Source organism: Teleopsis dalmanni, chromosome 2 (genome assembly GCF_002237135.1).
Source record: "Teleopsis dalmanni isolate 2A chromosome 2, ASM223713v2, whole genome shotgun sequence".
In the NCBI taxonomy this organism is placed as follows: Eukaryota; Metazoa; Arthropoda; class Insecta; order Diptera; family Diopsidae; genus Teleopsis; species Teleopsis dalmanni.
This window is the reverse complement of record NC_051847.1, coordinates 170,060,941-170,088,409: the sequence shown is the minus strand read 5'-3', so window position 1 is coordinate 170,088,409 and position 27,469 is coordinate 170,060,941. Positions and strand designations below refer to the sequence as shown.

The window sequence follows — 27,469 nt, the reverse complement described above, 5'->3', positions numbered from 1 at the left end:
CAAACACTTAAAGCAATCGAACACGAAATTTGAATCCAAGGTGCAAATACTCGTACCTACGTAGTAGTGCCTACATTTGGTGAGTGCATGTGTACATGTGTGCATTGATGGCTGCCAGACCCATTATGAACGCTGCCCTGAGCCCGTGTACCACTGTGGGTGGGTGCAACATAAGTTTCGTTTTATTTGCCATAGGAAGTGGCACAGTATACAAATGGTGCTTCCGGCCAATATTTAAAGTGTCCAATTCACTATAAATTTTAACATTTAATGCAAAACCCTGGCATGCAATTATTGCTCAGAAATTGCTTACAACAGAAGTTGCTTCCTGTCTCCTGTGTCACAAAATAGACACAAGATAAGCGTACAAGGGATAAGCAAAATAAAGGGAATTGGTTAGCAATAAGGACTCTATATATGTATAAATTCCTTTAACACCTAGGAGGAGTATAGGGCCATACTACTTCCCATAGTTTGACAATAAATTTATGAGTGTTTTTCTTTCCTAATTGTCCCAAAATTGTCCCATATTAAAGAGAACAACACATTTTCGTTTTTTTAAATTTTAAATTTAACGTTAATATTAATATTTATTTAATTTATGTATATTTCAAAATCATGCAACGTAAGAGTCAAAATATATATTTTTATATATATATGTATGTATGTATATATTATTATATTGTATAATATGTATTTTAAATTTATAATATTTTTCTATGTTAATTAAATTTACATATGTACTCGTTAACGCAGGTTTAATCCTTGGCATGCACGTACGCACGCAAAGGATTGAGCAATTCCATTTCAATTACAATTCAGGATAGCGACAATACGATTTGCTTTCGATTAAATCAGGAGAAATCCAATCCTCATAGAGTGGTAGACGGTTTTTGAGCGCCTCAACTTCACGCAATATGCGCACCATATTTCCGCCGATTAACTTTTTGATGGCTGCTCGCTCCCAGACACGATCTCGAGCTAATTCGGCTAATAGGAATGCATAGCTTTTGGGCGGCGCACCGCCAAGTCCAATATGGTCCACACCAGCTATTTTGCGCACATAATTTATTGTGTTGATAGCCTCTCGAACGCTGAGAGGACGATCGCCACATCTTTCTAAATTTAACATAATAACACCACCATTATCTGGTAGCAAACTGAAAGACAAGTGAAGATATAAGAATTATTATAAAGTATAGTTAGCACAAATAGATGAATGAAAAAATTTTAATCTGTACAATTAAATATATATATATATAATATATAATTTTATTTCCCACTATTGTATTGTATCCACACTATACCAATACAAATTATATCCTAAGTTATCGATGCGCGGTCATGTAAGAAGGAGGCTTTCGGCAATGCGTCTCAATTAGTTAAAATAGTTAAGTCGATCCTTTAGTTTTTAAAATAATTGGGTTCAATCGGGTACCAAATCAGATAGAGTAAATACTAAATAAAAAAAGTCACTACATAATTCAATTCTTTACCAAGTCTTAAAATGACAGCGGTTAGTTAATGATTATAAAAAATGAATATTATAATTTGAACCCTCTGATAGACACAAAAAATGTTTTCAATGGTTCAAAATAGGTACTATAAACTGTAGATCATTTCAATTTATTTTTACTTCTCTGGAGCAATTATCATATAAAACTAAAGATGTTAGAATCTTTAGTTTCTTTAGATGTAAGATCTTTAGATGTTAAAAGTTTTAGTTTCTTTAAAAGTTAGATCTTTAGATGTTAGAATCTTTAATTTCTAACGTCTATTCTTCCTTCTTCGTCACTACAAACGGTTGCCAAAATCACAATAGTTTCAAAATTAAAACGACATATTTTTTAAAACGTATAATTTCAAATCGCCAACAAATTGTCGCTCTCTGGGTCACATGATCTATATTGTGACACATTGGTCTAACTATTTACAGTTTATGTACTCCTAGAAAGAATGACTAAATTCATTTTAACCTACGATAGCGGATAGTTTATTAAAATAACTTCGAAAAAACTGTTATTAAATTAATTAACTATTTCCATTATTTATTTTTAACTTAAATTAATTTATTAGAAAAAAGCTATAATTCAGAAATTATAATGCATCTGTCTTTCTTTAGTCCTTTCTAATCTTTGTATGATATATATATTATATATATATATTTAGTTTTGAAAATAGAACATCTAAGTTATATTTTATCTAAGAACACTATAAAACTATTTTAAACTCTATTTTATTCTTGATTGCTTATACGTATTTACTGTTTGTAATTGTAGCCAAAGCAATTAAGGTGCACGGCGTAAGGCGTATAGGCCCATTAAGTTAATTAAGGAAAACAAACAATTCTGGCCCAAAGCAACAGGCTGCGTGTAGCAAATCGTGTTGTTCGGTTTACAAAAATAATCTGCCAATGATGTGGACAGAGAAGTACATAACAACAAGCCAATCAACAGAAATAAAATATAAAAAAAAATGGGCAATGAAGACGTTATTATACCCTACAATCAGTAGCGAGGCGTCAGCTTTTTGGCAAGGTGTTCACAATTTAATCAAAACAGAATTCCAACTATAACGTATTCCCCCTACTTCTAAGTTTTGTCCTTTCCACAAGCAAATAGCGTACAAGACCAATAAAACAATTTATTTAAATGTTCGCAGCCTGTGATCCACTGGTTTTTATTTACCATAAAGCTATAGCTGTAGGAAAACGACGACTTACCATAGATTTCGACATTTTTACAACAGGTATCAAATTCTTCATATCTGGAGTTGGTTTATTAATTTTATGAATTAAAATCTTTTTTTCAAAAGATCGTTTATGTAAAAAAAGATATTTGAATCAAATCTTTAATCACACATTAATTCATTTCTAAATATTATTTTTCACTTCAAATTTCTTTAATTTTTTTCTTTACTTTTACTATTTGCTAGTATTAAATTGCAATAATGACTTTGTTATTGATTTATTTCCAACCTCTATATAAGAGTAAGAAACTCTCATGCATTCATTTACTCTTTTACTTTGTATTTACAATGCCCGGTTCAGTTTTCATACTGAACCATTTCCCCATATAAAACAGCAACCGTGACTTTGATTGTATTTGCACGCTTTGTATAAACTTTTGGTTCAGTTTAGTGGAATGATCCTCTCGTCAAATGTAAACCGATTTTCGCTCAGTTATTTCTTTTCTCTTTTGTATTTACTTTGCATAACATTGGAAGTGCACTTTTTTTATTGAACTGCTTGCACGCATTAATTTAAGAGTTAAGATTATTTTACGTACATATATTTGTTTGTATGTTTTGTGTTGTGTATTCAATATTGAACATAGTCCCAATGTGAATGTTATTTCATTTGCATGCTTTGTAAGCAACGCGGTGCAGTTTTTATTCTGAACCTTAGTATATTTCAAGAGGAATGTGTTTTCTCTTTTATTAATTATAAGTAATGTTGGGTGTAACTAACACATGTGTGATTTTGTTTGTATTCTACGTTTTGTGTTTATGTTAATCTGTTTGGAAAAGCTATTATAAAAAATGTTAAGTAGCAATATAGCGAGATTATTTACCTAATAAAAAAAAATCTAAAAAGGAAGCTTTGTTAAGGTGTTCAGTGAACACTCTGAACCATTCGACGCCTCGCCTCTGCCTACAATAAATATATAATAAATCATATATTATAAATTAATTATAATTGTTTAAATAATAAAAACAAAAATAAAATATAATTTAATCGGACTTATTTAACACTCAAATTGTTTATAAGTAACACTTATTAATTTTTATTAAAATTTTTAATATATTTTAAAAAAAAATTATGTAAAATTTAAATACACTGAAATGTTGGTTTAACAATCACTTATTAAAAAAAAAAATAATTAAAAATAAGAGAAAACTAGTTAACAATAAAATAAAAATATATATAAAAAAAAACAAATAAAAATAATTAAAAAAAAACAAATACAAATAAATATAATGTATTGCTTTAATGACCAAATCTTCAGGGTGTATCCTGAAGAGTAACTATAGAATATATTCGATATATTGATTCAAATAACATCTTTGAAAAAACAAAAATATTTATTAAATAGTGTATTATTTAACAATTGACCAATTAGCCCATTTAAAAAACAAAATTATTATTAATACAAACACTAAAAAAAAAATAATTCAAATAAAATAAAAATAATTAAAAAAATAATAAAAATTATTAAAAAAATAAAAATAATTTCAAAGATATAAAAATATAAAAATAATTCAAAATAAAGTAAAGAAATTAAAAAATCATAAAAACATTTAAAAAAAATTTTATTAATTAGAAATTAAAACTAATTAAAATAAAGTAAAAATAATTGAAAAAAAATAAAATTAATCAAAAAACAAATAAACAAAGTTTTAAAAATATAAAAATAATAATTCAAATAAATAATAAATAAATATAAAAAATTAATATTAATTTAAAAATAATTAGAAAGAAATAAAAAGTATTAAACAATAATGAAAATATATTATATAATATATTATATATATATATATTATATAAACTATAAACTAATTAAATAAAATTCGATTATTTCCAAAGACCACTGATGAAGAGTACTTGGCAATACTCGAAACAGCGTTGTATGGTCAGCCAAATTTCAATAAATTAAATAAAAATATTTTTGTCTTTGTCCTTTCTTTGCTATTCGAAATCGGTCTAACTTTTAAATAGTTTCTTTCGTCATAAAAAGACACGCCATTATCGGCAAGAAAAAATTTACCTTAATAATGAAAATAGTTTTAAAAAAATAAAAATAATTAAACATGAATAAAAATAAAAAAACGAATAAAAAAATATTTTAAGAATATCAAAATAATTAAAAAAAATAAAAATAATGAAAAATAAATAAAAATAATTAAAGAAAAAATGAAAATAATTAAAAAAATTTGAAATTTATTTAAATAAAATTAATCATTAAAATAAATTATTATTAAAATAAAATTAAAATTAATCTAAATTTCAAAATATTAAAGACCTTAAAAAAATTTTAATTAAATATTCTTGCGAACCTCTAAGAAAATGTAATAGAGTACCATCCTAAATGTATGTACATTACCTTAAAATATGATCCGGTATCGAAGCAACATTTGTACTATTGCAAAGAGAGAGAGGAGTAGAGTTAATGAACAGCACTGGTGCTTTGGCCGTACGTAGGGCAGTTACCATGCCAGCTTCAGATAATTGTGAAATTTCCACAAGCATTCCCAGGCGATTCATTTCATAAAGTACCATCTAAAAAGGAAAAAAAAGAGATTATTAGGTTTATAATCTAAACAAATCCCCTAATAACTCCCCATCAAATTAAACTTACCTTGCCAAATTCATTCAACGAATTCGTTGCATTTTCTTCCATTAAAAAATCTCGAGTTTTTATGGCTGCTGCAGCCCAAGGAGTGGTGCACTCTAAACTAGTTATCGAAACAAAACGTACACCTAAAAGATACATGGAGCGCAGTACAGCTAAGCTAGCACCCAAAGCATGACCACCGCCTATACCCATCAGCACAGCAACATCACCTCTAATGTGAATTTGTTCCATTTCATCAGCAGATTCCGCTATATGCATGGAATCAGTATGTGCTGTCATGCGTTTGGCCTCGTCAATTCCTTCCAGTGCCAGCTGTACTGCATCCAAATACTGCGCGCCACAGGGTACAGCAATTGGCCAAAGTAATGCACCAACGTTATTTTGGCGCGCCTCAAAAACACTAGCATTATAGTTATTATCCCGTTTCGTTGGCTTCCAAACACCTTCGATCAATGGTGTTTCAGTTAATAAACGTCGGATAAACGATAGCCTTGCCTCTAGCAACGACGAAGAGCGTAGCTGCAGTGCTAATGGTATACCACCAGCCATGGCAAAGCAAACAAGCACTAAACCTAATACGATAACGACTTTTCGACATCGGGACGTTGTGCGTGTATGGTCCACTAACATATCACCGCATTGTTCCTTACATGTGGTTATGCCACTGTTTTTGTATTTTTCGTTAGTTAACTTTGTTATTTCAGGAGGCAGTTCGATGTCCGCGATTTCTGTGAAAACGAAGCACTGTTGCTTTGCGTGGCATGCATGTTGCATAGCACGCACCTCCATGAAATCGGGATTTGGCACTGGGTTCATCGCACTTCCCCACCGGAAGTGGCACAAACAAACTAAAACTCAATTTTCACTACCACAAATTATTAGCAATTTTTTATTTACTAACAAGTAAACACTACTAATGTTTCCACTCGAGATATCCGAGCGTTATCGATTTTCGCTGACATTTGTATATCCTGGACATGCGCACTGCTAAGCGAAGTTGATGTTTTAGCAACCGGTGGTTAAAAAATAAAATAAAATTCCATTTTACTTAAAATTATATAATGTATGATGATTTTTATTACCATATTACCATAAAAATCATCATGATGAGCTCAATTCATTATTCTTTGGCCATCATCGAGAACTCCATGCATTGCGTCCCTACGTCTAACTAAGCATGTTAGAACTTTTCGGTAGCAGTTCGGATAATAATTGACACTAGCATTGGAGTGCATAGATAAGTGCAAAGAGCCATACAAATTGAACTTGAAAAGTTTGATTGCCAAATGCCACTTACTCACGGCTGACAGATTTCTGCGTTTGATTGCGACAATAAAAAATGCATTTCATTTTTCCTTTCATGTTTATTTGGTAGTAAAAAAAAATTACAATATCAGTGCCATGGGAAGGAATATTTAATAAACTTACTACTCGTAGTCATCATCGTCGTCATTGTCATCAGCATCAGCATCGTCATCGTCAGCAGGATTATTGTCAGTATTATCAACGGCATTACTATCATCGTTACCATCATCGTTGTTAGCACTGTTATAGTCGTCATATTGCATATGTTCCATGCTTTGCTCATCCGTCGCCATTTCTTGTTGTAAATCTTCTTCTTCTTCTTCTTCTGCTTGCGTGGTACTATGTGCCTCCTCAACTATTTGCGCTGCTGACTTCTCCATTTCCAATTCAGCTACTTGTTTCTGCAACTGTTCCAGATAAGTTCGCGCCTTCTGTACTTTTTCCTCGAAGTCCGCGCAGTGCTGTTCAATCTCGTAATTCTTAGACACCAGCAATACCCAATTGGCTTCTAGGTTTCGCAGTTTCTCACCAGCGCTTGTCTGTGCTAATTTGCGTTTCCAATTTATGTCTTGAATTTCCTTTTTAAGATATTGCAACTGTGCCTGCGCTTTTGCTTGTAGTGCTACGAATACCTCCAAGTAAGCTTTCCAAGACTCTATACCATAGTCTAACATAAGCTCAAGATTCATAGCGCGTACCCACTGATGTTCCAGCTGTGCCATCGAGTTCTCTATTGATTCTTGCCAAGCAGTCACCTCTGATAATTTTCCAGCTGCTGGTGGTGGCAGCTCATAGCGTTTCATGCTGAGTGTCTCCATCGGAAGCCGGTTTTGTATGCGCTCGAATTCTGTGCTCATCAATTTCGTTTCAAAAGCATTTGTACTCAACGCTGGTAAATGATCTAAGTAATTTTTTGTTGGTCTGTACCTTCGGCACTCCTCTTCCACCATAGCTAAGGCCTAAAATAAAATTATACTAATTTGTATCCAATATTGCTTAGTTTCCTGACTTACAGATTCCCGCACTCCCGTGTCATCATAACCATGATCTATATATGGCAAAGCATCCACAATAACCTCATTTGTCGTCATTTCGTTGTAGTTAGTATAAAATGTGTTATTTTAATTTATTGCTTAATATTTTAAAATAAATTTAAAGAATTTGACAACAGCGACAATAAAACAAATGATTGCACACAGGGAGTTTCTAGTATAAAATCTTTCTGCTTCATATGGTTACTTTTTAACATATTTGACAACACTAAAAACACTGAAAAAAATTATATTACTAAAAGTTGTTGATGCAATTTTCGATTAGTATATCTGGGTTTATATTTTTAGGACGTGTGCGAGTTAGGCTAAGGACGTGTGCGAGTTAGGCTAAGTTGCGTTCCTTAATAGAGATTTACTTTTTTGGCGTTTTTCAATTGCTAAATCGATTGGGTTAAGTTTTTCCATTGATATTTCGATTAGTAAATCTCGAAAAAAATGTATAAAACTTAAGATTGATTTATAACACTCTAGATATTTTGCCAGAGTAATTAGGATTACCCTGAACTTAACAGTTGTTTTATATGATTTAACACATAAAGTGTGCTTTGATTCAACATATGTATTTATAAAATTCTACCGTTTCAGAAAAATAAAAATTAGCTGGTGTTTTACCAAATACAAGAGCAATGATTATACTGGATACCTTGGTAATTCGTTAACTCCAGTTACGATATTTTTTTAGAAAAGTATATATATAAATAATTGTATAACTTAACCGAGCTAATATACATGTCTGAATATTTACACTGAATTTGATATTTGTAATCTGGTAAAAATTAATTGAAAAATATAAGTAAGGGAAAACAGATATTAAGTATATTAAGGCCGTTTGAAAGACCGTTGAAATTTCCTAGAGATTTTTTGCACTACACTTATGTAAATACTTATTTATATATTTATTGCACTTATTTATTATTTTTCGTTAAAAGTTTTCAAATTTATTTATTTATTTATTAAACATTTTATAAAATTTTAACAATTTACCCTTACCTAATTTGTATCTAATTTACCCTACACGAAATTCTGTTAAATACCAACATTTGCTGGCATACCGATATAATTTACTATTTACCTTAATTTACCATCAATTTATTCGAACTCGCACACAACCTAAATAAAAGTTAATAAATCATTTTTGTTGTTAAAAAATGATAACATAAATAACAAAGAATTATTTTGTCTTTGTTATATTCAAATAAGTAATATAATGCGAGTTAGGCTAAGTTGATGCTAAACCAAATGGGAGATTTTTTGAAATTTTTTGCACTGCACACTTTTAGCCATTTATCAACACGTATCGACACATCACTACATTATCGGCACAACTTAGAATTTCTCTCATTTAGAACGCAACTTAGCCTAACTCGCACACGTCCTTAGTAAACTTGTATTAAAAAATTCATTTAGAAATTACTGATGCTTTCTGGTCCTTCTTGTTTTACTGATTTTGCGTTCCTGTACATTGTTTAATATTACATAAAAGAAGAGTACGAATTATTATTTATAATGGCTCGGTAATAATTGACTAAATTAATGATAATATTAAGTTGGCATTATACAAAAGCGAATACCACAAATCGTGAAGGGACTTATTTATTACAAATTCAACAAAAAAATAATTGACGTGAATGCAACTCTGCACAATTGAAGAATTAATAATTATTATGGCGCGGCAACCCTTACATTTATTTTTGTAAACAAATACTGCACGTGCGAATAAGAACGTAAAGTAATTTTTAAATAACATTTGAACAAGATATATATCACAAAGAATGCCTGAAATTGAGGGATATAAAGGTAATATTTTTGATATAATTTTTTACATAAATTTATACATATATTTTAACTTTAGTGTCACTTCTGAAGTTGACGCCTGATACAAAAATTGGGCATCACATTTATATGCGAGAGCACTTTATACGTCTCATGGATCCTAACAAACCCAGAGGTCGTACATTATTTTTACTCAACATACCACCTTATGTTACGGAAAAGAGTTTAATGGAATTTTTCAAACGATTTGGTGAAGTTATAATGGTTTCATTTGCCGAAAAACCGGGTCGGGATGAAACCCAAAAATGGCAGGAATACACGACACCATTTACAAACAATGAACCGCCATTTAAATTTAAAGTAGCCTATGTAGTATTTAAGGAAAGTAAAAGTGTACCACGTGCACTCTTAGCAAAAAGCATTGACTTGTTTAGCGAAACAACAGGCGAGTCTTTGATCGAAACTGGATTACAGCTGTGGCATTCCCAGCATGAAAAAAAGATTCTAAATGTAGAAGAAACGCAAATAGAAATTGATAAATACATGGTCGATTATGAACAGCGCGAAAAAGTTGCTAATGAGGCAGCAAAAACTTCTGCAGCAGATGCTGACGGTTGGGTCACAGTTGGCAAGCAGGGTCGTAATGCTGGATTTGAGCAAAAAGAATCAGTTATCGATCGAATTGAACAAAAAGTGGCCAAGGACAAGAAAAATAAAGAGCTCACTAATTTCTATACATTCCAAATACGTGAATCCAAGATGAAAAATATAGTTAACCTGCGCAAAAAGTTTGAAGAAGACAAACAAAAGATAGAATTACTTAAGAAGTCGCGACGTTTCAGACCCTTCTAATTTATCAAAGAGACATTAAACACGCAAGATTGGTTTAAAGGAAATATATTAATGAAATATTATATATATAATATATAATTCTGTACAATGATGTATCATGTTTACTACTATAGTAATTAATATATATTGATTTAAATATATAATATAATTTATATGATTAACTTAAATGGAAGTAATTATACTTAAATTTTAATTTTGTGCATTTTAATAACAGTGGAGAGAAATTCATTATGTGGTAGCGTTTGCAGAGAGCACAATAGTTGAGGTATGTTTCCATAAATCGCTTGTGAATTGATTGCTGTGTGCACAGCCTGTGATAAACGTTCAATGCAAGTCTGAAAGGCGGGATCATCATTTGATGCTGGAACTGAACGTGACGCATGCAGAAGCAACGAATTAATTACAATTTGCATATGTTGAGCATCAATTGCAGCCGATTGGTTAGAACCCTTATTATTTATAATAGATTGTATTAAATATAGATGCAGCTTTTTATATGTGACTTTGTCTGTTACCAGAGGTGCTAAAATTGTCCAACGTAACAGTCCAGATATAGACGTTACTACTGGCATAGCAATAGCACCTTGAGGCAAAGCAATCGGTTCATAACATGCATAACATAGATTAGGATTTTCTGAAATCCAATTTGCGATAACATCCAAAAGTCTCTCAGGTGGTGCAACCAGTGCACCATGTTGATCATTGAAATAAAGTTCTGCTACCGCTGTCATAAAATTAGCAGCAAAATGCGACACGGTTATAGGCAAATCTCTAAATTTATCTGACATTTTAAACGAAAGTTGGACGAAATCTTCAATCAATTTTTCAGCTACTTGTAAACTTGGCCTTGTTGTGCATCCCACCTGTTGCATCCATACACCAGTAGCATCTAAAACGGCTGTTGATTGAAAACATACTGCCGAACTGACAAGTCGGCACAATATATCCGCACGCTTTTTGTTTGTTAAATTACTGCCAAACAATGATAAAAATACTGCGTTGCGAGTAACGTCTTGAGTTCCTGGCAAATTGAAGTGCTCTATGATTGCAACTATTAGCTGGAACTCCTGTATTAGAGTCAACTGCGATTCGAATGTTTGCAATTGCTGCCTACTACGTGAATCCTCTTTGGATTTTTCCAGAAAAACAAACTCCGATATTAATTGCATAGCAAAAGATTGTTTGGTGCGATTTGTTATGATGCCGTCTACGAAAAAATATAAATAATTAATATTTTGCTTCAAATGAATAGTTATTATAACGCTTACCAAGACGTTGAATAACTTCTCTTGCGCATTGAGGAAATTTTAGTTTTCTTAAATAGGATTTTAAATCGGCTTGAGACATGTTCGCGGAATAACAAACTATGTTGACAAACTACCTGTAATAACTGAAGCACTTTTTGACAGCAAGGCCCTATTTAATCAGAGAAACACACAGGGTTGCGTGTTGTTACGATTAAATTGTAAAAAGGTACTACAAACATAGATGTCACACATTACAGGTAGTAATGTGGCAGTTCTACACTCAATCAATTTACATAAAGCGTTTGCGATGCCTGGCAAATATGACAAAAAACAGCAAGCTGCTGGTCTATACTGGCTGAAATGTATGCAAAACAACAACAACACTATTTTCTCTACCTAGGTCAGTAGTTGTAACACTTCGGCCAATAATGAAAAAAGTGTTACCAACGCAATAAGCGAAGTGTTTTGAACCTTCATTGGAAGTTCCAACGAATATTGCAATAATATGCTAAAAATCATATCTAATCAAAAATTTCATAAATTTGAAAATTGGGAAAATTTCAGTGTTTTTTTTTTTTCCTTTAAATTCTGTTTTCATTTTAATTTTCAATTTCATATTAAGTATTGTATATATTATATTAAGCTTGTATTATGCGCACATATGCAAGATTTGCTTTGTCAAAATATAACAATTGACAGATTGCAACAGTGATGCCTATTCTCGCTTAGTGATTATAAGCCAGCATGCATTTTTTGCCACATTTGTGAGCCACCAAAAACGCATATTAATAATTATTATTAGGTATATTCTATTTACTTAAATGCTTTAATAGAACATATATAGCTTAAAAATTAACATGCAACGTAAAAACTAAATTCGCTAAAATAATTTATTTCTGAACCACACTGCTTCACTAAGTGACGAGACACAGATAGTCTCGTCTGTACAGAACAAATTTGAACCGACATTTTGTTTTTTCTCCGACATTTTATTTTTGACGAGTCATGACTTTCCGCATAATATGGATACGTACAATATCGACACGATACGTACAATATCGTAATTGGGTGAGGACCATTAGTACTAGGATTTCATTTTTAGTTTTTTGAAAAAAATTTGATACATACTTGTTAAAATTTTATTTATAATTGCTTTTATCGTGAACTGCAACATTTATTTAGCCAAAGAATAATGTGCAAAACTAATATGGCGTTTACACTGGTCGCAAATGACTCATTTTAAAATCGCCATTTGAAAGTGTTTACAACCATTTTTATTTATTTCATTTCAAATAGCTGATTTGTCAACGTGCCTGTTAATTTGAAAATATTTGTTTACCTTTCTGTGTAAATATGTCAAAAACAGCCTTCTTAAATTGTCAAAATGCCATGAAAAACTTTTATTTAGGGTTTGTTCAATACATTCATTTGCATCTGGAACTCATTTATACAAAACGAAATCCATTGCGCGAGTGTGGATCTTATTTGCGCATATGAATTTTTGTTTGCAGAAATCAATCATTCGCATTTGTGATTTTTGACCCAAATCAGTCATTGGAGGGAGGTCAGTGTAAATGCCGTATAAGGTTGGTTTTTAACAGTTCACTTCATTTTTGCCGTTACGTGCGTGCAATAATAACAAAATAATAACGCTTTGGTGTGAATGCACTTTAAGGTGCTTGTTTCTACTGTAGTGACAGTCACCAGTTCTTGCTTTCAATGTAAAATAAAAAATTAACATACCCATAACATAATACCCAGTCATGGTGACTTGACTCTACAGGCCGTAACATTTTATCGTCATAATGAATTTGCCGCTATATCAAAATTGTTAATTTTGAGTTTAAGTAGACTAGATGCAATTTCAATAAAATAAAAAAATTAATGATATCTCGAAATGCGACATCTACAACATTATCGATTATTATTCAACAATCATATGACGAAATTTATCGAATTAATGCCATCATTATTGATTCTGAACAAAAAATGTTGTCAAAACCGTTTAAGCGGTTAAGAGCGTCAGGTGTGTTTTTGGCACATTGGCTTTAAACAATATGAAAATGGATTTGAATTCTGTTAAAATTACTGAAGCGATCGGATTTCGTAGTTTGGTGACAACATTCGAAGTGAGTAAAATGAAAATTTATGAAAAACGAATAAAATAATGAAGTACATATGCCCCCAAAAGAAAGCTTTAGAGATCGGGTTGCAGAAAAAAGATGTAAGAATATTAAAGCGCGTATACGATGCGTTTGAGTCTACCACAAATCATGATAAAAAATCTCCTATGGATGAGGCATTCCGTGAGTTCATGCTATACAAACTAATGGATAATGTGGAGAAGATTGGTGCATTGGTGCGGCTTTCTGTAGATGCAGTACGAGAGGAGATCGCATCAGTAACAATCCCAGTCGTTTTGCTAGCTGATGTGTTCGATGTGGTCACGCTGGACAAATGTGAGCTTATATTTAATTTCGTTGAAGAAATGTTAGATATATGGAAAGAGGAAATATTTTTTACATCCTGTAAAAATAATATACTTCGCATGTGCAATGACTTGCTGAGGCGTTTGTCGCGTTCACAGAATACAGTCTTTTGTGGACGTATTTTACTTTTCCTATCAAAGTTCTTTCCGCTCTCAGAACGTTCGGGACTCAATATTGTCTCGGAATTTAATTTAGAAAATGTTACAGAGTATGGTACTGACGATAAGTCTTTGGATGACGGCTTAGAAAACACAGTTGACGATATTCCAATAAAGGTTGATTACAATTTATATTGTAAGTTTTGGTCATTACAAGATTTTTTCCGAAACCCGGTGCAATGCTATAGCAAAACTCAATGGAAAATGTTTCAATCGGTAAATAGATCTTATACGTTCTTTGGATTATTTATTAATTTTTTGTATTCTGTTAGCATACAAATACTGTTTTGGATGCCTTTGATGGCTTCAAACTTGATTGTGGACTAAAAAGGAGGAAAACTGACACTGAAAAAAAGGTAGATGACAAAGCACAGTCAACATCAAAATCAACTATGAAAAATAACAGGCAGGATGAGGACAATGAAAATATTTTTAAATCGGATATATTCTTTGCAAAATATCTAACAAATCCAAAACTTTTAGCACTGCAGTTGTCCGATTCGAAGTTTCGGCGCGCAACTCTAGTGCAATTTCTCATTCTTTTCCAATATCTGCAGTCAAAAGTGAAATTTAAGACGTAAGGATTTTTACTATATTTGTTATATTTATATTTAATAAATTATAATACAAATTATTTAATTATTTTATATTTAGTATTGATATAAATTAAAACGTTTCTTTTAGAGATTCAAGTGTTTTGACATCATCGCAGGAGTTATACATAGAGACTACTCAGACTAGGGTATATAAGCTGATAGAAGAAACTCCACCAAATGGTAACCAGTTCTTGCGAACTGTCCAACACATTCTAAATCGAGAAGAGATATGGAATAAGTGGAAAAATGAAGGTTGTAAGGAAATTAGAAAACCTGACGACGTTCAAAATAACACAAAAGGAAAGGAGGAACCTCAAGAAGACAACGCCACAACAAGTGGTAGTGGTGCAGTAGTTAATGACAGTAATGTGAAAGAAGAATCTAGCGATGAATCATTTATTAAACAGATTCAACCACACACAAGGAAAAGGCTCTTGGGCGATATACTTAGGGAAAGTTATAACTCAAATAGATACTATTTAGGCCAGTAAGTTTAAAACAAATTCGTGATACAAATTTTTATAATTATTTTGTGCAAAACTTTTTTTTCAGTCCATTACTAACTGAACTCTGGAATTTAGCACCGGATAATCTATCAGCATGTAAAAGTGAAGATCGTAATTTCTTACCTGAATTCGAAGTATATCTCAATAACAAAAACGATAGAAGTGACTCTTCATCATGGCGAGCATTGCGTTTGTTGGCAAGACAATCTCCACACTTTTTCACCACATTTAATTCGTCATCAAGTTATAAAATACCGGATTACTTGGAGAATATGCGCCGCAGAATTATTAGGGAAAAGTTAGAAAATGCCAAACCAGCCACAAGTGCAACAGTAACCAATGGTCAAGTCAGCAGCAACGGATCAACTCTTGAAAATGAAACTATGACACTAACTGACGCTGAACAAGAAGCTGAGCCTGAGTTAGGCGCTGATGAAGATATTGAAAAAAACGAAGACGATAGAAATGCCCATTCGAAACCTCTTGTGGCCACACACGAACAAATCGAAGAGATTGCTCCACTTATTGGCGATGATTGGAAGAAGTTAGGTAAGAAACTAGGTTACACTCCAGACGAGTTGGAATTTTTCGAAACAGAACACACTGAACCTAATACTGCCTGTGTTACAATGTTGGTTAATTGGTTTGCGGATGATGACGATGCCACACTTGACAATTGGGCTTACATGATGGAAGGCCTAGAAATCAATGAAGCTGCGACAGCTGTCAAGGCAATGATCGAACGTTTATCGACAAAAAGTAGTAAAACAGACGTAGAAGTAATTTCGGACTAACAATTCAACGCAGCACAACGCAACACAACACAACACAACAACAAAAACGCAAATGATCTGTTAAAAAAAATTTTAATAAACACGTAAAATTTAAATTCTGTTATTTCAGTTATTTTTCTTTAAATAATAAATTTTATCACAAATAGAATTTGATTCGTAGTAAATAAAAACCGTAGTAGATAAATGGTTATCTGAGATTTCATCGTTTTTCATTTCAACTAAGCATGCTGTTGGTAATTGGATTAAGGCCACTTCGTTACATGAGATAATAATGCGTTGTTTTATTTTTAAGCAATTTTAATTTATCATTTATCTTTTCTTCATTGCACCAGGCTTTGGCTTATTATGCAACATGTTCGCGCATTTTGGTATGTGACGCTCTGCTGCAGCTTCGTTGAAACGTCTGTTACAATGTGGACATTGTATATAATCCGGGTTCTCCGATGGAGGTGGTGGTGGTAAGTCACTCAGCTTTCCGCCTTTAGCTAAATGTACCTGCAATTGTTTTGCCGCACGTATAGCTGCTATGAACTCTTCATGTTTCTGACGCCAATTGTTTTTCTTAGAGGTGGTAGCATTGGTTGACGTGGAAGCAGCAACACTGGGCTTTGCCATTGTTGTGGGTTTTGTTGTATGACTCGTTTTCGTTGCTTTCTTCACAAATTGTTCCGCCTCGGTACCTTGTACTCGGTGTTTTGATACATCGAAAATTTTCCTCTTCTTCTTAGCCATTTTTTGACAAATTTGTTCATGCTTTGCAAGCCTATCTTCATTGAAATTCCGATTACAAAAATTGCATGTAGCCATACCTGGAGGTGGAGTAACTATACGCGGAGGTGGCTTTATGCTCTGAAAATATACAGAGAAAAATAACGTTAAATCTTCGAGTATTAGAAGTAAGTCTTTGGTTTCAAATAGTGGTTAGATCTATATTTAATATTAGAAATAAGTCTTTCGGTTCCAAATAGCGGTTAGATCTACATCTCGTATAACAAGAAAATCTTCCTTTTGAGATAACGATTTGGTTTACATCATGTTTAACAAGCACATCTACGTTTCCAAAAACGCGTAGATCTTTGCTCCGAACTAAGAGCAAATTTTCCGTTCAAGATAGCATTAAGGTCTGTGTCTTGTATTAGAAGCAAATAATTGTTTTCAGACAGTGTTCAGGTCTACATTTCATATTGGAAAGCAAGTCTTTAGTTCCCGATCTTTTATAGTCTTACGTCAAAAATTAAAAAAAAAAAAATGCGGCTCATAAAATAGATATCCTACGTTCTAGATTAGGAGTAAGTCTACGTTTACTGATATCGGTCTACATTTAAGATTAGAAGTAAATCTTAGGTTCGAAATAGCAAATAGATCTACATCCCATATTAGGTAGTATTAGGTGGTTTTAGATTAATCTACGGTTTCACAAACACAGTTTCTTCTGTTCTAGATAGCGGTTATGTAGACGTTTTATTTTAGATATAAGTTTCAGACACAGGTTGAATATACGTGATGGTTTATAAGTTTTTAGTTCCAGATGTCGATTAGAAGTGCGTGACGGATTAAAGCTAAATTTTTGGTTCGAGATAATGTTTCAATCTACATTTTGTAATAGAAAATAAAACTTTTATTCTGACCAGCTCTATATGCCAAAACTGTGCGTTAATCTTAATTATTAAATGTCATTGAATAAAAGCAAAAGAAGCACATTGTGTAAAGAACGGTGGAGCGTCAGGATAATAACATCATCAGCACAAGTCCGTGTTTGCATGGCCAACCTATATCATTTCAAACATTAATGTGAAAAATTCTGTAAGTTTCTTCTTCAGGTCTGATAGCAGCATGCATCACTGGCTTTATGAGAATTTGTCGTAGTACGATTTGGAAACGATACTGTATCTGAAAACCTTTCTTTAGGTAGAAATATGTACTTGATGAGGCATCTAAATAAGAGAATTGTGGTAGTTTTTGTTGTTTCAAATACCGGATGCATTTACAAGTATGGAATAAGTAAACGAAATAAAAAATTAAAGCATGGTAATGCCAGTATATAAAAGCAAACATTCACAATTTCAACCATTTAAAAATCTGCAAGGTGTCTCATATTAGTAGTTAAGACCCTCTCTATTTACTACTAATTCTCTAGTGATTATCTATTTTACTATACTATACTGTTCATATTAACTTATATACATATTTTAAAAAAGTATTAGTTGTCAACATTAAAAACTGGAAATATTTAATTTAACTCACCATAGAGTTAGTGGGTACTTTAGCAACGGTTTTCTTGATAGGACTCTGAAAAAAAAACAAAATACTTGTAATATATAATCCAACCATTAGTTTGTACCTTAACTTACTTTATTCGTGGAATTAACATTTGAAGTTGGCGGCTTACTTCCAATAGACCTGTTGACGCCATTTGGACTGAGTGTTGAACGCACCGTTGTTTTATTAACTGAAATGACTGGTGACTTTTTCGTTACAACTGGATTCAATTTAATGCTATTCGACGAACTAAGACGTGATGTGGTATTGCTATCATTGTTGTTACTATCAGAATTGTTATTATCCTTTAAACTTAAAGAAGAAAATCCTTTTGGAAATGTTGTATTATCTAAAAAGTCAGTTTCGTCTGTGTTATTATTTCCATTTGATCGCTGTATTCCGTTAGTGCCACGCGCTCCAGGTGTGTTTCGAATAGTGTTGATTGGTTGACGTACATTTGCTGGGGGTTTCGGTTTCGGTTGATTTGGTTTATTACGCAATGTTGTGGTAGTTATAGTGGAATTTGTTACATTTGCTGAACCATTCGGAGTGCTTCCCACATTCTTCGATTGATTTGTGCTTTTTGTTGATGAACCTGAGATGGGTTTCAAAGGATTGCTTCTGTCTATGCCAGCACCACGACGTCTTTCATCGAACATTTGTCTAACCTGAAATTCAAAAATAATTTTTAAATAAATTTATAAAATATGTCAGTTTTTTTTGTTTGATATATATATTTGTTGTTAGTATACGTATTTATTGTTTAATATATATATTTATTGCTAATATATAGTTATTGTTAATTTTGCTTATATGTTTATTTTTAATGTTTAATTGTTATAGCATATGTGTATGTAATGTTATTATAAAAAGGTATTTTTTATTACTCCATTATTAATGAAAATGAATCAGTAAAATCAATTAGTTAAATGTATCGAATTATTTTATAATTAAATTTGATTAAAGTAAATTAAATAATTGGTTAATTTAATTTAATTTTATTTATCTGTAAATAACTAACTGTGGTTAGTTTGAGTACCAGTTATATGTGAGACTTAACCTTTCTTTCTAATAAATCATCCATTATATTCTAGTCTCTCCGAGCTCTATTGACTATGTACTTCTAACACATTTAGTTAATTAAAATGTCATTAACGTTAATAAATATACACACCTTTCCAGCGCCGACTGATTTGTCATTGGCAGCCTGACTTCCAACTCCAACCATCTCCATGCGACGTTGTTCACGCTCCTGTAACTGCTTTTGTTGAAATCTCATCTAAAATTTCAGATATTAAATTCTAAATTATTAATATTGAAAAGTCATTTAAATATTATGTGTGCCTAAAGTTTGTTTTTACTTTTGGCTAAAGCACGAAATTTGTGTCAATAATTTGGGGAATTTAAAAATCGATTTCATATGTCACATGCACAAACATAATTAGTATAATTATTTATAGATACTCTATTATTGAAATTATTTTTCACTGAACTTACGTCAAGCGATTTGCCTAGTGGCAAATGGCTCAGTGCTTCTACAAGCCTGCGGCCCGCCCAAGACTCATTGAGCTTAAGCGGCACCAATTGATCATGTAAGGTTTGAAAATTTTGGTCAGCACTTTTATGAAAATTATTCATTTTATTTTAAAGTTAAATTTATATTGTTGTCTTTTTATAACCTCAGTACAGTTCAAAATATTCCCGCTTTTTCTCCAACACGTACGAATCCATACTAAACACATTAATAGAGGATATCAACCACCGTAGACTGCCCTAGACAACTATTTTACTATTTTACATTATCCCATGAGCATGCATTTGTGGTAATTAAAGTTAAAAACAACAACAACAACGACAACAACTAGAGTCGATGCATAAATTATTGCCGGAATACGATACAAACACATATGAACGATTTGTTGTGGACAACATATGTGCCACTCTCAGAGCAAGAACTCCCCGCTCCTTCGAAGTCCCAAAAAAAATAATGAAGGCCAAATTATTTGTCTTGACTTTCCATTACCTTCCTTTAATACACGGAATACTTAACAGAATTCTTTAGTCTTACTTTCAAAATAAAATTCACTTCGAGAAAGCACTTCGCTATATGGTATCTCGTACGAGTATCTGAAGAGTTATGTATGTTTTGTATGTGTATCTAATTTGTTATAAAAGTGATTGGTTCAGTGCTTAGTCATGGGGCAGGTAGATTATAAACAATGCAAAAACCGCAACGTTGCCATGACGAACCCACGCTTCACTACACAATAAAATAAACAAATCGTTAGACAGACAATCTCAGAGTGGCAGTGGCGCAGTGAAGCTTACACAGTCAGTGGTTGGGACTGTCGAACGAGCGGTCAAACCGTTGATGGATTGTCATTTGGGGCCGCCACAACGCATGCCCCTGGTTATACGTTTCATAGTAATTTCATTATTTTCATTCACTTTCGTGTGGTTACTTACCGCCATTCCACCCTTCTGTTGAAAAAATAGTTTTACTTTCCTGCTTAAACTCACTTAGCCCTTGAAAGTAAAATTACACGAATTAGTGAAGTTAATAAGTCTTGTACTGTACGACTGACTGCATGCCAAAATGACTTAATAACGTTAATGAAGCAATTTCGTTGAAATCATCTACTTTTTTTTCTTTTAAATTTTAAAACTTACAACTAAAATTTTGAATCTAACTGAAATAAATCATTTTTATTTAATAAGTAAATTTTCACAAAATATTTATTTTGTTATGTCAAATTCATTATAGAAAAAAATAATGTCATTAATTCGGGTAACTGAGATAATTTCTCTTTTTAGTACTAATAAGAGGAGAGTGAGGCCGTAGAGGCAGTCATAAAAAAGTAGTTTTAAGTTAACTTTAATATGCAAATAATTGCTTCACGTATATAATCTTCACATACATAACCTTTACATAGATAATTATCTCAGGTTAAAGTTATGAGTTTAGCTGAGTTAGATAAGCTTTAGCTCCTACGTTCTAAAATTCTTTATCTCAACTCTGAAATGAATTTTCCTTATTACACTCCGGGTCCGTGGCGGATATCTTTTTTATTTATTTCTAAGAGATGATTTTAGTGGATTAAAGTCTAACACTGTGGCGCTGAGTTGGAAAATACATTTAGATAAAAGGCTTATCGCCTTTTATAGAAAATGTACTTAGATAGAACACCACATTATGGCAACATAAAAATCTATCTATCTGGAATGGATTGAGAAATAGAGGTTTTGAGAAAGGTCAAGAATTTACTTAAAAGTAACAAATACGAATACGAATATTAAAAAAATCCCTTCTCATATAAGTAATTCGCTGACAGGTGAGAGCGTGACAATTCCAGTCACGCTCAAATCTTTCTAATATCAATATAGATTGAAGAAACGTTAAGTTTAATATATCGTAATTTAAGTTAAAAAACGTTATTTTTCTTAGTAATATTTCTTTACCCATACGATCTTCTACTAAACCCATGACTATAACTTCTGTAAGTCCATAGACTATATCGTTGCTCATACACAGACCAGAAGAGACATAAAAAGTGCCACAGTTGTCAGCGTACATATAACACTGAAAGGCACGACTCTTTCATTTAAGTGAAACTGAACCAACCCGAAAAAAAGGGTGCCTGAAATTTTGAACAAACACATGAGGTAGAGTACAGTTCCTCATAATTGGTAGAACCGTAACCTCGACAAAAGTCGTGACACTTAAAGTCAAGTTTCATAGCATCTCTTTCTAGTACATAGCAACCTATCAGCATCCAAACCGTAGTTGTATCTGTACAGTTTAAGGTTTAGTTGAAGAAGCTGAGTGGTACTTTTCTTATCCAATTTGGACCAGGTCGATCTTAAGATCTAACAGGAATTTTCATAACTCACTAATACCATATTTAAACTAAGTCAACAAATATGTCGAGATAATAGTCTCAGTATTGCGCATTACAAGTAAGGTTTATAAGACAAACTGTTTATGTGACGTTACAGCACTTTTAAAAAATACTATAAAATAGCTTGAATAGCATAGTTGGGTATATTGGGGTTCTTTAGATATTCCCACAGTTTTTTTTATGAAATGCACCTTTGCTATGCTATTTTCTTTAAAACTGCTAACAATGTCTTTGCATTCAAGATCCCGAATAAGAGAAATTTTGAATTCTTTTGACATTTCGTATAAGCCCACAGTGCACTGAATTTTAATTCAATGTATTTTTTAAAGGTTTTGAAATCATATTATAGTGATAAAGTTGGTCAAGTTAAATAATTTATCAAAAACATGAAATTTTCCCCAACAAGGCTTATATGACACACTTGAAATTATCTAGCAGAACTATTGAACAGTAATCCCACTATCTATTTGCGCGAATGGTCTTATAAGATAATTTATTATTTGTTACGTATATAGAAAACTTCTAAAAAAAATTTTTTTCTGCATATATGTATTTTAATGTACACTGAACTGAACAGAAATGATATTAAAATTTTCCTAATGTATCTAATAGAACATTCGAGGCTTGAATAATAGAGACCAATAATAGAGAGAATAATATCTGCCACTTCTTTAAAGTGTGTTCTAAAACGTCTGCTCACATTTTTTGTGAATGCTCAAACCTAAGGGACAGCAAAGTTATCCATCTTGGGAAAAAACTCGACGCACAAAACAGAAGCTTTAAAAGAAACAATAACCATTTGGGAAGCTAACGTTCATTAAAATCTTAAATATCAGTTAAAACCACTTGGGTTAGCACAATAGATCACGTGAAAAGCGATGTGTACAATACACATTTATTTATAATATGTAATAATAAGCGCTGGCAATCATATCTAAAAATTTTTTTAAAACGTAAATTTATTTTTTAAATTTGTTCATATATTTTTAATAATAAATCTTCGTCATTATTTATTAAAGTAATTAAGTCATATATTAAACATGTCACACCGTATAAGGAGTGCCCTATTAATTTGAATTGATATCAATTACGATATGAATTAAGTAAGCCCCTACACTTTATACACACATGCAGTTAGTACATTACTTATTTATAATATATATATACCATATATATATAGAATGCGTACAATGGAAAGTTCTCAATTAAACATACTAGACACCCCTTTGAACTACGATTGGATACAATAAAATCGCAGAGGAGCTTACAGAGGAGATAGGTTTTTTTCTTATTTTAGTATATTTCTACATATGTGTTTTTTAAACTTATATTTGTTAAAAACTAAATAATTTAGAAAACTTAACGAGTCTCAAAACCAAAGAGGTTAACTTTTATGTGTCTCTAGAGAATAGCATCAAAAATATATAATAAAGAATTAAGAATATATAAAATTAAAAACATGAAGTTAAAAAAAATTTGATGGATTCCGATTTTCCTGGCATCACAGTTTGACAATTTTAATATTCTGAGCAGATTTTACCGTTATGCTATATATTTATTTTAGTTTAGTTCTCGATATATTGGATTATAAATTTGCACCTTTCATTCCTTGATTAACACAAGGAACCATTAATTGTGCCCAAATGGGTTTTGCTTCTTAATTCAAAACTCAAAACTTTGGTACATCCCAAATCCATACTTGTTTTCCAAAAGATTTCCTACTGTTTCACACATTTTTATGTACCCTTATCCTAATCGATGTATAAGTATTTAGAATTGCTTAAGTTTTAACTGATTTTATTTATCTGATATATAGATCTACACATAATCATAAAAGGAATAATCAAAAACTATTTATGTCAATTTAGTTAGGTTTTACTTATTTATAGCATAAATATTTATTATATTTGTTTATATATTATAAATTATTGAAAATATATAATTTTGTAAATTTAAATAATCTGTGCTAAATGGGATTTTGATTGGGAGGTCGCTACTCTTACTGATCCTAAGCTACATTATTGTTAGATTGATGAATATAGTATTATATATCATCATATATTAAAAATAACTTATTTCTACTGTGCGTTTAAGTTTCTAAACATTTTTATATTCATTTTTCCTGTGGTATTACAATAGTCCATTATTTGTGCTCAAATGGGTTTTGGTTTATAAGGTCGATAGTCTAATCTAACGCAACCTAAGCTACAGTGAATATTATTTTGGGGCATTTAGTATAATATATATTATTTGAGATAATATATATTGCAGTTTCTATTTGCATTATATTGTTTTATATATATACAAAAATATTACATAAGAATATTTGTAGTATATTCTTTGAAAATTCATTCAATGGAAACATAGTAATAATGGAAATATGCTTGATATGTTTTGCGAGAGAAAAAAATAATTACAAAATTTCAAAAAATAATATCATCCAGAAAATTTTTATTTCTCAGTAAAATTTAAAACTGAATTTAAATAAAGTATAAAAAATAAAAATTTTGCTGATATATTTGATAAAAAAAAATTTTTTTTTTAAAATTTAAATTTAACGGTTAATATTAATTCTTATATATAAATAATCTTAATTGTTTAAATAATTTCCTAACAAATTTCAAGTGTCTATCATTTATATAGCCTGAGATATGACCATTTGAAAATGTGTCTACAATACCAATTCTCGAAACCCCATATCTCTTGTAAAAAAAATTACAAGATTTTTTCCCGAGATACGGGTCTTCTTATTTTATGAAAGCTCATTAAAAAAATTTCATCCAAATCGGAGATGATTTGGTCTAAAAGGTGTCCGATTTGTTAAAGAATAACTCATATTCAATAGGAATACCAACTTTTGTTTCTATCTCAACAAGAAGTCCTCTTTCGATCCTTAAATAGATATTGTAAACAAAATAAATCTCTAACGTTCGTTACTCACCTGCATCATAGTCAACCTTGAGGTCGTAGAGACAGTGGCACCTTCTGACGCCATCGCCAAATAAGTAAGTGCTGAGTATTTTGTGCTACGTTTCTTCAGGTAATTATCCGAACGTCGTAGGTTGTGTGTTAGATGCGGTGAAGAGCGCGTGTTAGCTGAGAATTAACGACAACAACAGACAACAGTTGTAGTGACAACTTTGCACGGCGCAGCGCGGTGTGTGGGTTTTGGTTTTGGTTTTCTACTGGTGTATCGTTCGCTGATGATTTCAGACAAGTCAGTTAATGTTAAAAAATACAGAGAATAACAAAAACAAAAACAAAACCAACAACAACAAGAACCAAACAACAGATTTTTGCAAACACAGCTGAGTGACTTTTGTTTTTACTGTTGTTGTTGTGTTTGTTGTTGTTGTTGTTCTTTATATTGTTTTTGTTTGTTTGTTGTTATTGTTGTTGTTGTTGCTTATTCGTTATCGTTCCGCAAACGTGTGACTCACTTAGCAAAATTCTGGCAGACGCGCTCGTTGACTCAATGAAATTAATAAACTTGCAAATTCGCACTATTTGGACTTGAGAAACTTAAAAATTTTTTTTTTATTAAAAATTGGCTTTTACCAAAAAGGGTAAAAATTATGGCTTGTTTAGGAAGAAACGTTGAAGGCGATGTGGATTATTATCTGCGGAAATAAAAAAAAAAAAATAATTAAATTAAATTTTAAAAACGGTGTTTTTAAAATAAATTGTAAAATTTTTTTTTTTGTATTAAAAATGAAAATTAATTTTTTGAATTCTATTTTAAGCTGGGATTATGTAGGCTGGATGAGTGTGCCGTGTCGCCTTCCAGCCTGCAGCGCTGAATAAAGCGAATGTTGTAACGCCAACGCATTCGAGACACTTCCACAATTGTAATTGTTAATTGGTAACGTTACTGTTTTTTCTTTTTTATTATTATTATTGTTGTTAAATTATAAAAAACCTATTGGCATTGCAAATGCCAAATATGGCTAAGACAATGAGTGACAAAGTGTTTGAATACTTTTTACTTTTAGTACTGGCACTCGCAATCGCATGAAATAATTAATTAACAATTTTCGCTTTAGTTTTGCAATTTCGGTTGCACTCACTTCAAATGAATTAAGCAATTGAAATAAATTTATGAAATTTTCAAATTTCCTGCTTAACTGCTTCATTGCCTCAAGCGGCAAGCGGCGACGAAGAATTTCAAAATTAATCAAAAAAAAAAAAAAACGTAAATAAATATTAAGAAATACACATTAAAGTACTTGACTTCTTGTTAAGGCGAATGTTCTGTTTAAACTCAAACGAATTGAACGAATTGAAAATGAATCAAAACCAATTCTGGCAATTAAACATGATGATCACTTAAATTCCATATTCCATATTCCATCCATATTTCAAACTTCAATCTGCATACTTCGTTTTTTTTCTCCTCTTTGAAAACGTCAGCTCGCCTATCTGCATGTAGTGTTTGTATGTAGGTCGTTTGTGCACGCGCCTTTGTGTGTGTGTATGTATGTGTGAGTGTGATAATAAAAATAATTTGTTTATCAAGCGCCACCCTACGACATTTGCATACGACAGCAGCGAACGGCTGCGACCAACACGAAGACTAGACCATAGACCACAGACCACATTCACTTCGACGACTGCCGCCGCCTTCCAACAAATGTTACAATTCTCTGGTATGTAAGGCGAATGCCAACGTCCGAGTTTATTGACTTCTTTTGTTATTGCGTGTGTTTGTGTGTTCGTGTTTTGGAATTTCGTTAGCAGGACATCACGTACAAGAAAAGCAAAAAAAAAAAAATAATTCGCTGACTTAGCAGTTTAACACCCACCAAAATCAGCCAAGCTAAACAGGCACGATTTTAAATTGCCCAGATAACGAGTGTTAAAATCAGCAGGGAACGGCCGCAGCAGCACCAGCAGGAAGTGCTTGGTTTAGTTTTATATACAAATATTTCATGTTAAGATTTATTTAATATAAAATACTAACATTATTCCAAGAAAAACAACAACAAAAACATTTAACATTTGCAGTAAGCACATTTTTTAACTCATTCTTCCTCACCTTCTTTCAGTAAGTGTGTAGAAAAGAAATAAAAACCAAAAAAAAGCCGCGTAAATAACGCAATTATAAAAACAACAACAAAATTATACACAAACCACTTTTGATTCACCACCGCTTACTTAGAAGTTCGTGCGAAGACTACTGACCAAG

The 27,469-nt window shown here is 31.8% G+C and overlaps 6 protein-coding genes across 7 annotated transcripts; 2 read left to right on the top strand and 4 right to left on the bottom strand.

The window, feature by feature from the left end:
* Positions 1-682: 682 nt before the first annotated feature.
* On the bottom strand, positions 683-6,313 carry LOC119682042 (dipeptidase 3). Its single transcript, XM_038095383.1, has 3 exons — positions 5,358-6,313; positions 5,103-5,278; positions 683-1,160 (listed from the first exon to the last, which is right to left on the bottom strand). The coding sequence occupies exons 1-3, from the start codon at positions 6,168-6,170 to the stop codon at positions 812-814; spliced, it is 1,338 nt and encodes a 445-aa protein (XP_037951311.1). The 5' UTR covers positions 6,171-6,313; the 3' UTR covers positions 683-811.
* Positions 6,314-6,701: 388 nt separating this feature from the next.
* On the bottom strand, positions 6,702-7,889 carry LOC119682041 (pre-mRNA-splicing factor SPF27-like). Its single transcript, XM_038095382.1, has 2 exons — positions 7,673-7,889; positions 6,702-7,618 (listed from the first exon to the last, which is right to left on the bottom strand). The coding sequence occupies exons 1-2, from the start codon at positions 7,748-7,750 to the stop codon at positions 6,782-6,784; spliced, it is 915 nt and encodes a 304-aa protein (XP_037951310.1). The 5' UTR covers positions 7,751-7,889; the 3' UTR covers positions 6,702-6,781.
* A 1,526-nt stretch (positions 7,890-9,415) lies between these two features.
* On the top strand, positions 9,416-10,419 carry LOC119682677 (ribosomal RNA-processing protein 7 homolog A-like). The gene is made up of 2 exons (XM_038096168.1): positions 9,416-9,508; positions 9,564-10,419. The coding sequence occupies exons 1-2, from the start codon at positions 9,484-9,486 to the stop codon at positions 10,334-10,336; spliced, it is 798 nt and encodes a 265-aa protein (XP_037952096.1). The 5' UTR covers positions 9,416-9,483; the 3' UTR covers positions 10,337-10,419.
* Positions 10,420-10,478: 59 nt separating this feature from the next.
* Positions 10,479-12,091, bottom strand: LOC119682676 (uncharacterized protein C7orf26 homolog). Its single transcript, XM_038096167.1, has 2 exons — positions 11,605-12,091; positions 10,479-11,543 (listed from the first exon to the last, which is right to left on the bottom strand). The coding sequence occupies exons 1-2, from the start codon at positions 11,681-11,683 to the stop codon at positions 10,519-10,521; spliced, it is 1,104 nt and encodes a 367-aa protein (XP_037952095.1). The 5' UTR covers positions 11,684-12,091; the 3' UTR covers positions 10,479-10,518.
* Positions 12,092-13,569: 1,478 nt separating this feature from the next.
* On the top strand, positions 13,570-16,201 carry LOC119674633 (THO complex subunit 1). Its single transcript, XM_038085782.1, has 5 exons — positions 13,570-13,712; positions 13,775-14,446; positions 14,503-14,807; positions 14,915-15,313; positions 15,379-16,201. Exons 1-5 carry the CDS (start codon positions 13,641-13,643, stop codon positions 16,124-16,126), a joined length of 2,196 nt encoding a protein of 731 aa, XP_037941710.1. The 5' UTR covers positions 13,570-13,640; the 3' UTR covers positions 16,127-16,201.
* A 26-nt stretch (positions 16,202-16,227) lies between these two features.
* Positions 16,228-27,469, bottom strand: LOC119674632 (zinc finger C2HC domain-containing protein 1C). 2 transcript variants are annotated; one of them, XM_038085780.1, is made up of 7 exons: positions 27,320-27,469; positions 25,725-25,904; positions 25,226-25,484; positions 19,560-19,664; positions 18,478-19,053; positions 18,371-18,415; positions 16,228-16,975 (listed from the first exon to the last, which is right to left on the bottom strand). In XM_038085780.1, exons 3-7 carry the CDS (start codon positions 25,277-25,279, stop codon positions 16,436-16,438), a joined length of 1,320 nt encoding a protein of 439 aa, XP_037941708.1. In that variant the 5' UTR covers positions 25,280-25,484; positions 25,725-25,904; positions 27,320-27,469; the 3' UTR covers positions 16,228-16,435. The 2 variants fall into 2 exon arrangements, with proteins under 2 accessions (XP_037941708.1, XP_037941709.1); XM_038085781.1 differs by lacking the exons at positions 25,226-25,484; positions 25,725-25,904; positions 27,320-27,469 and adding an exon at positions 20,852-21,077.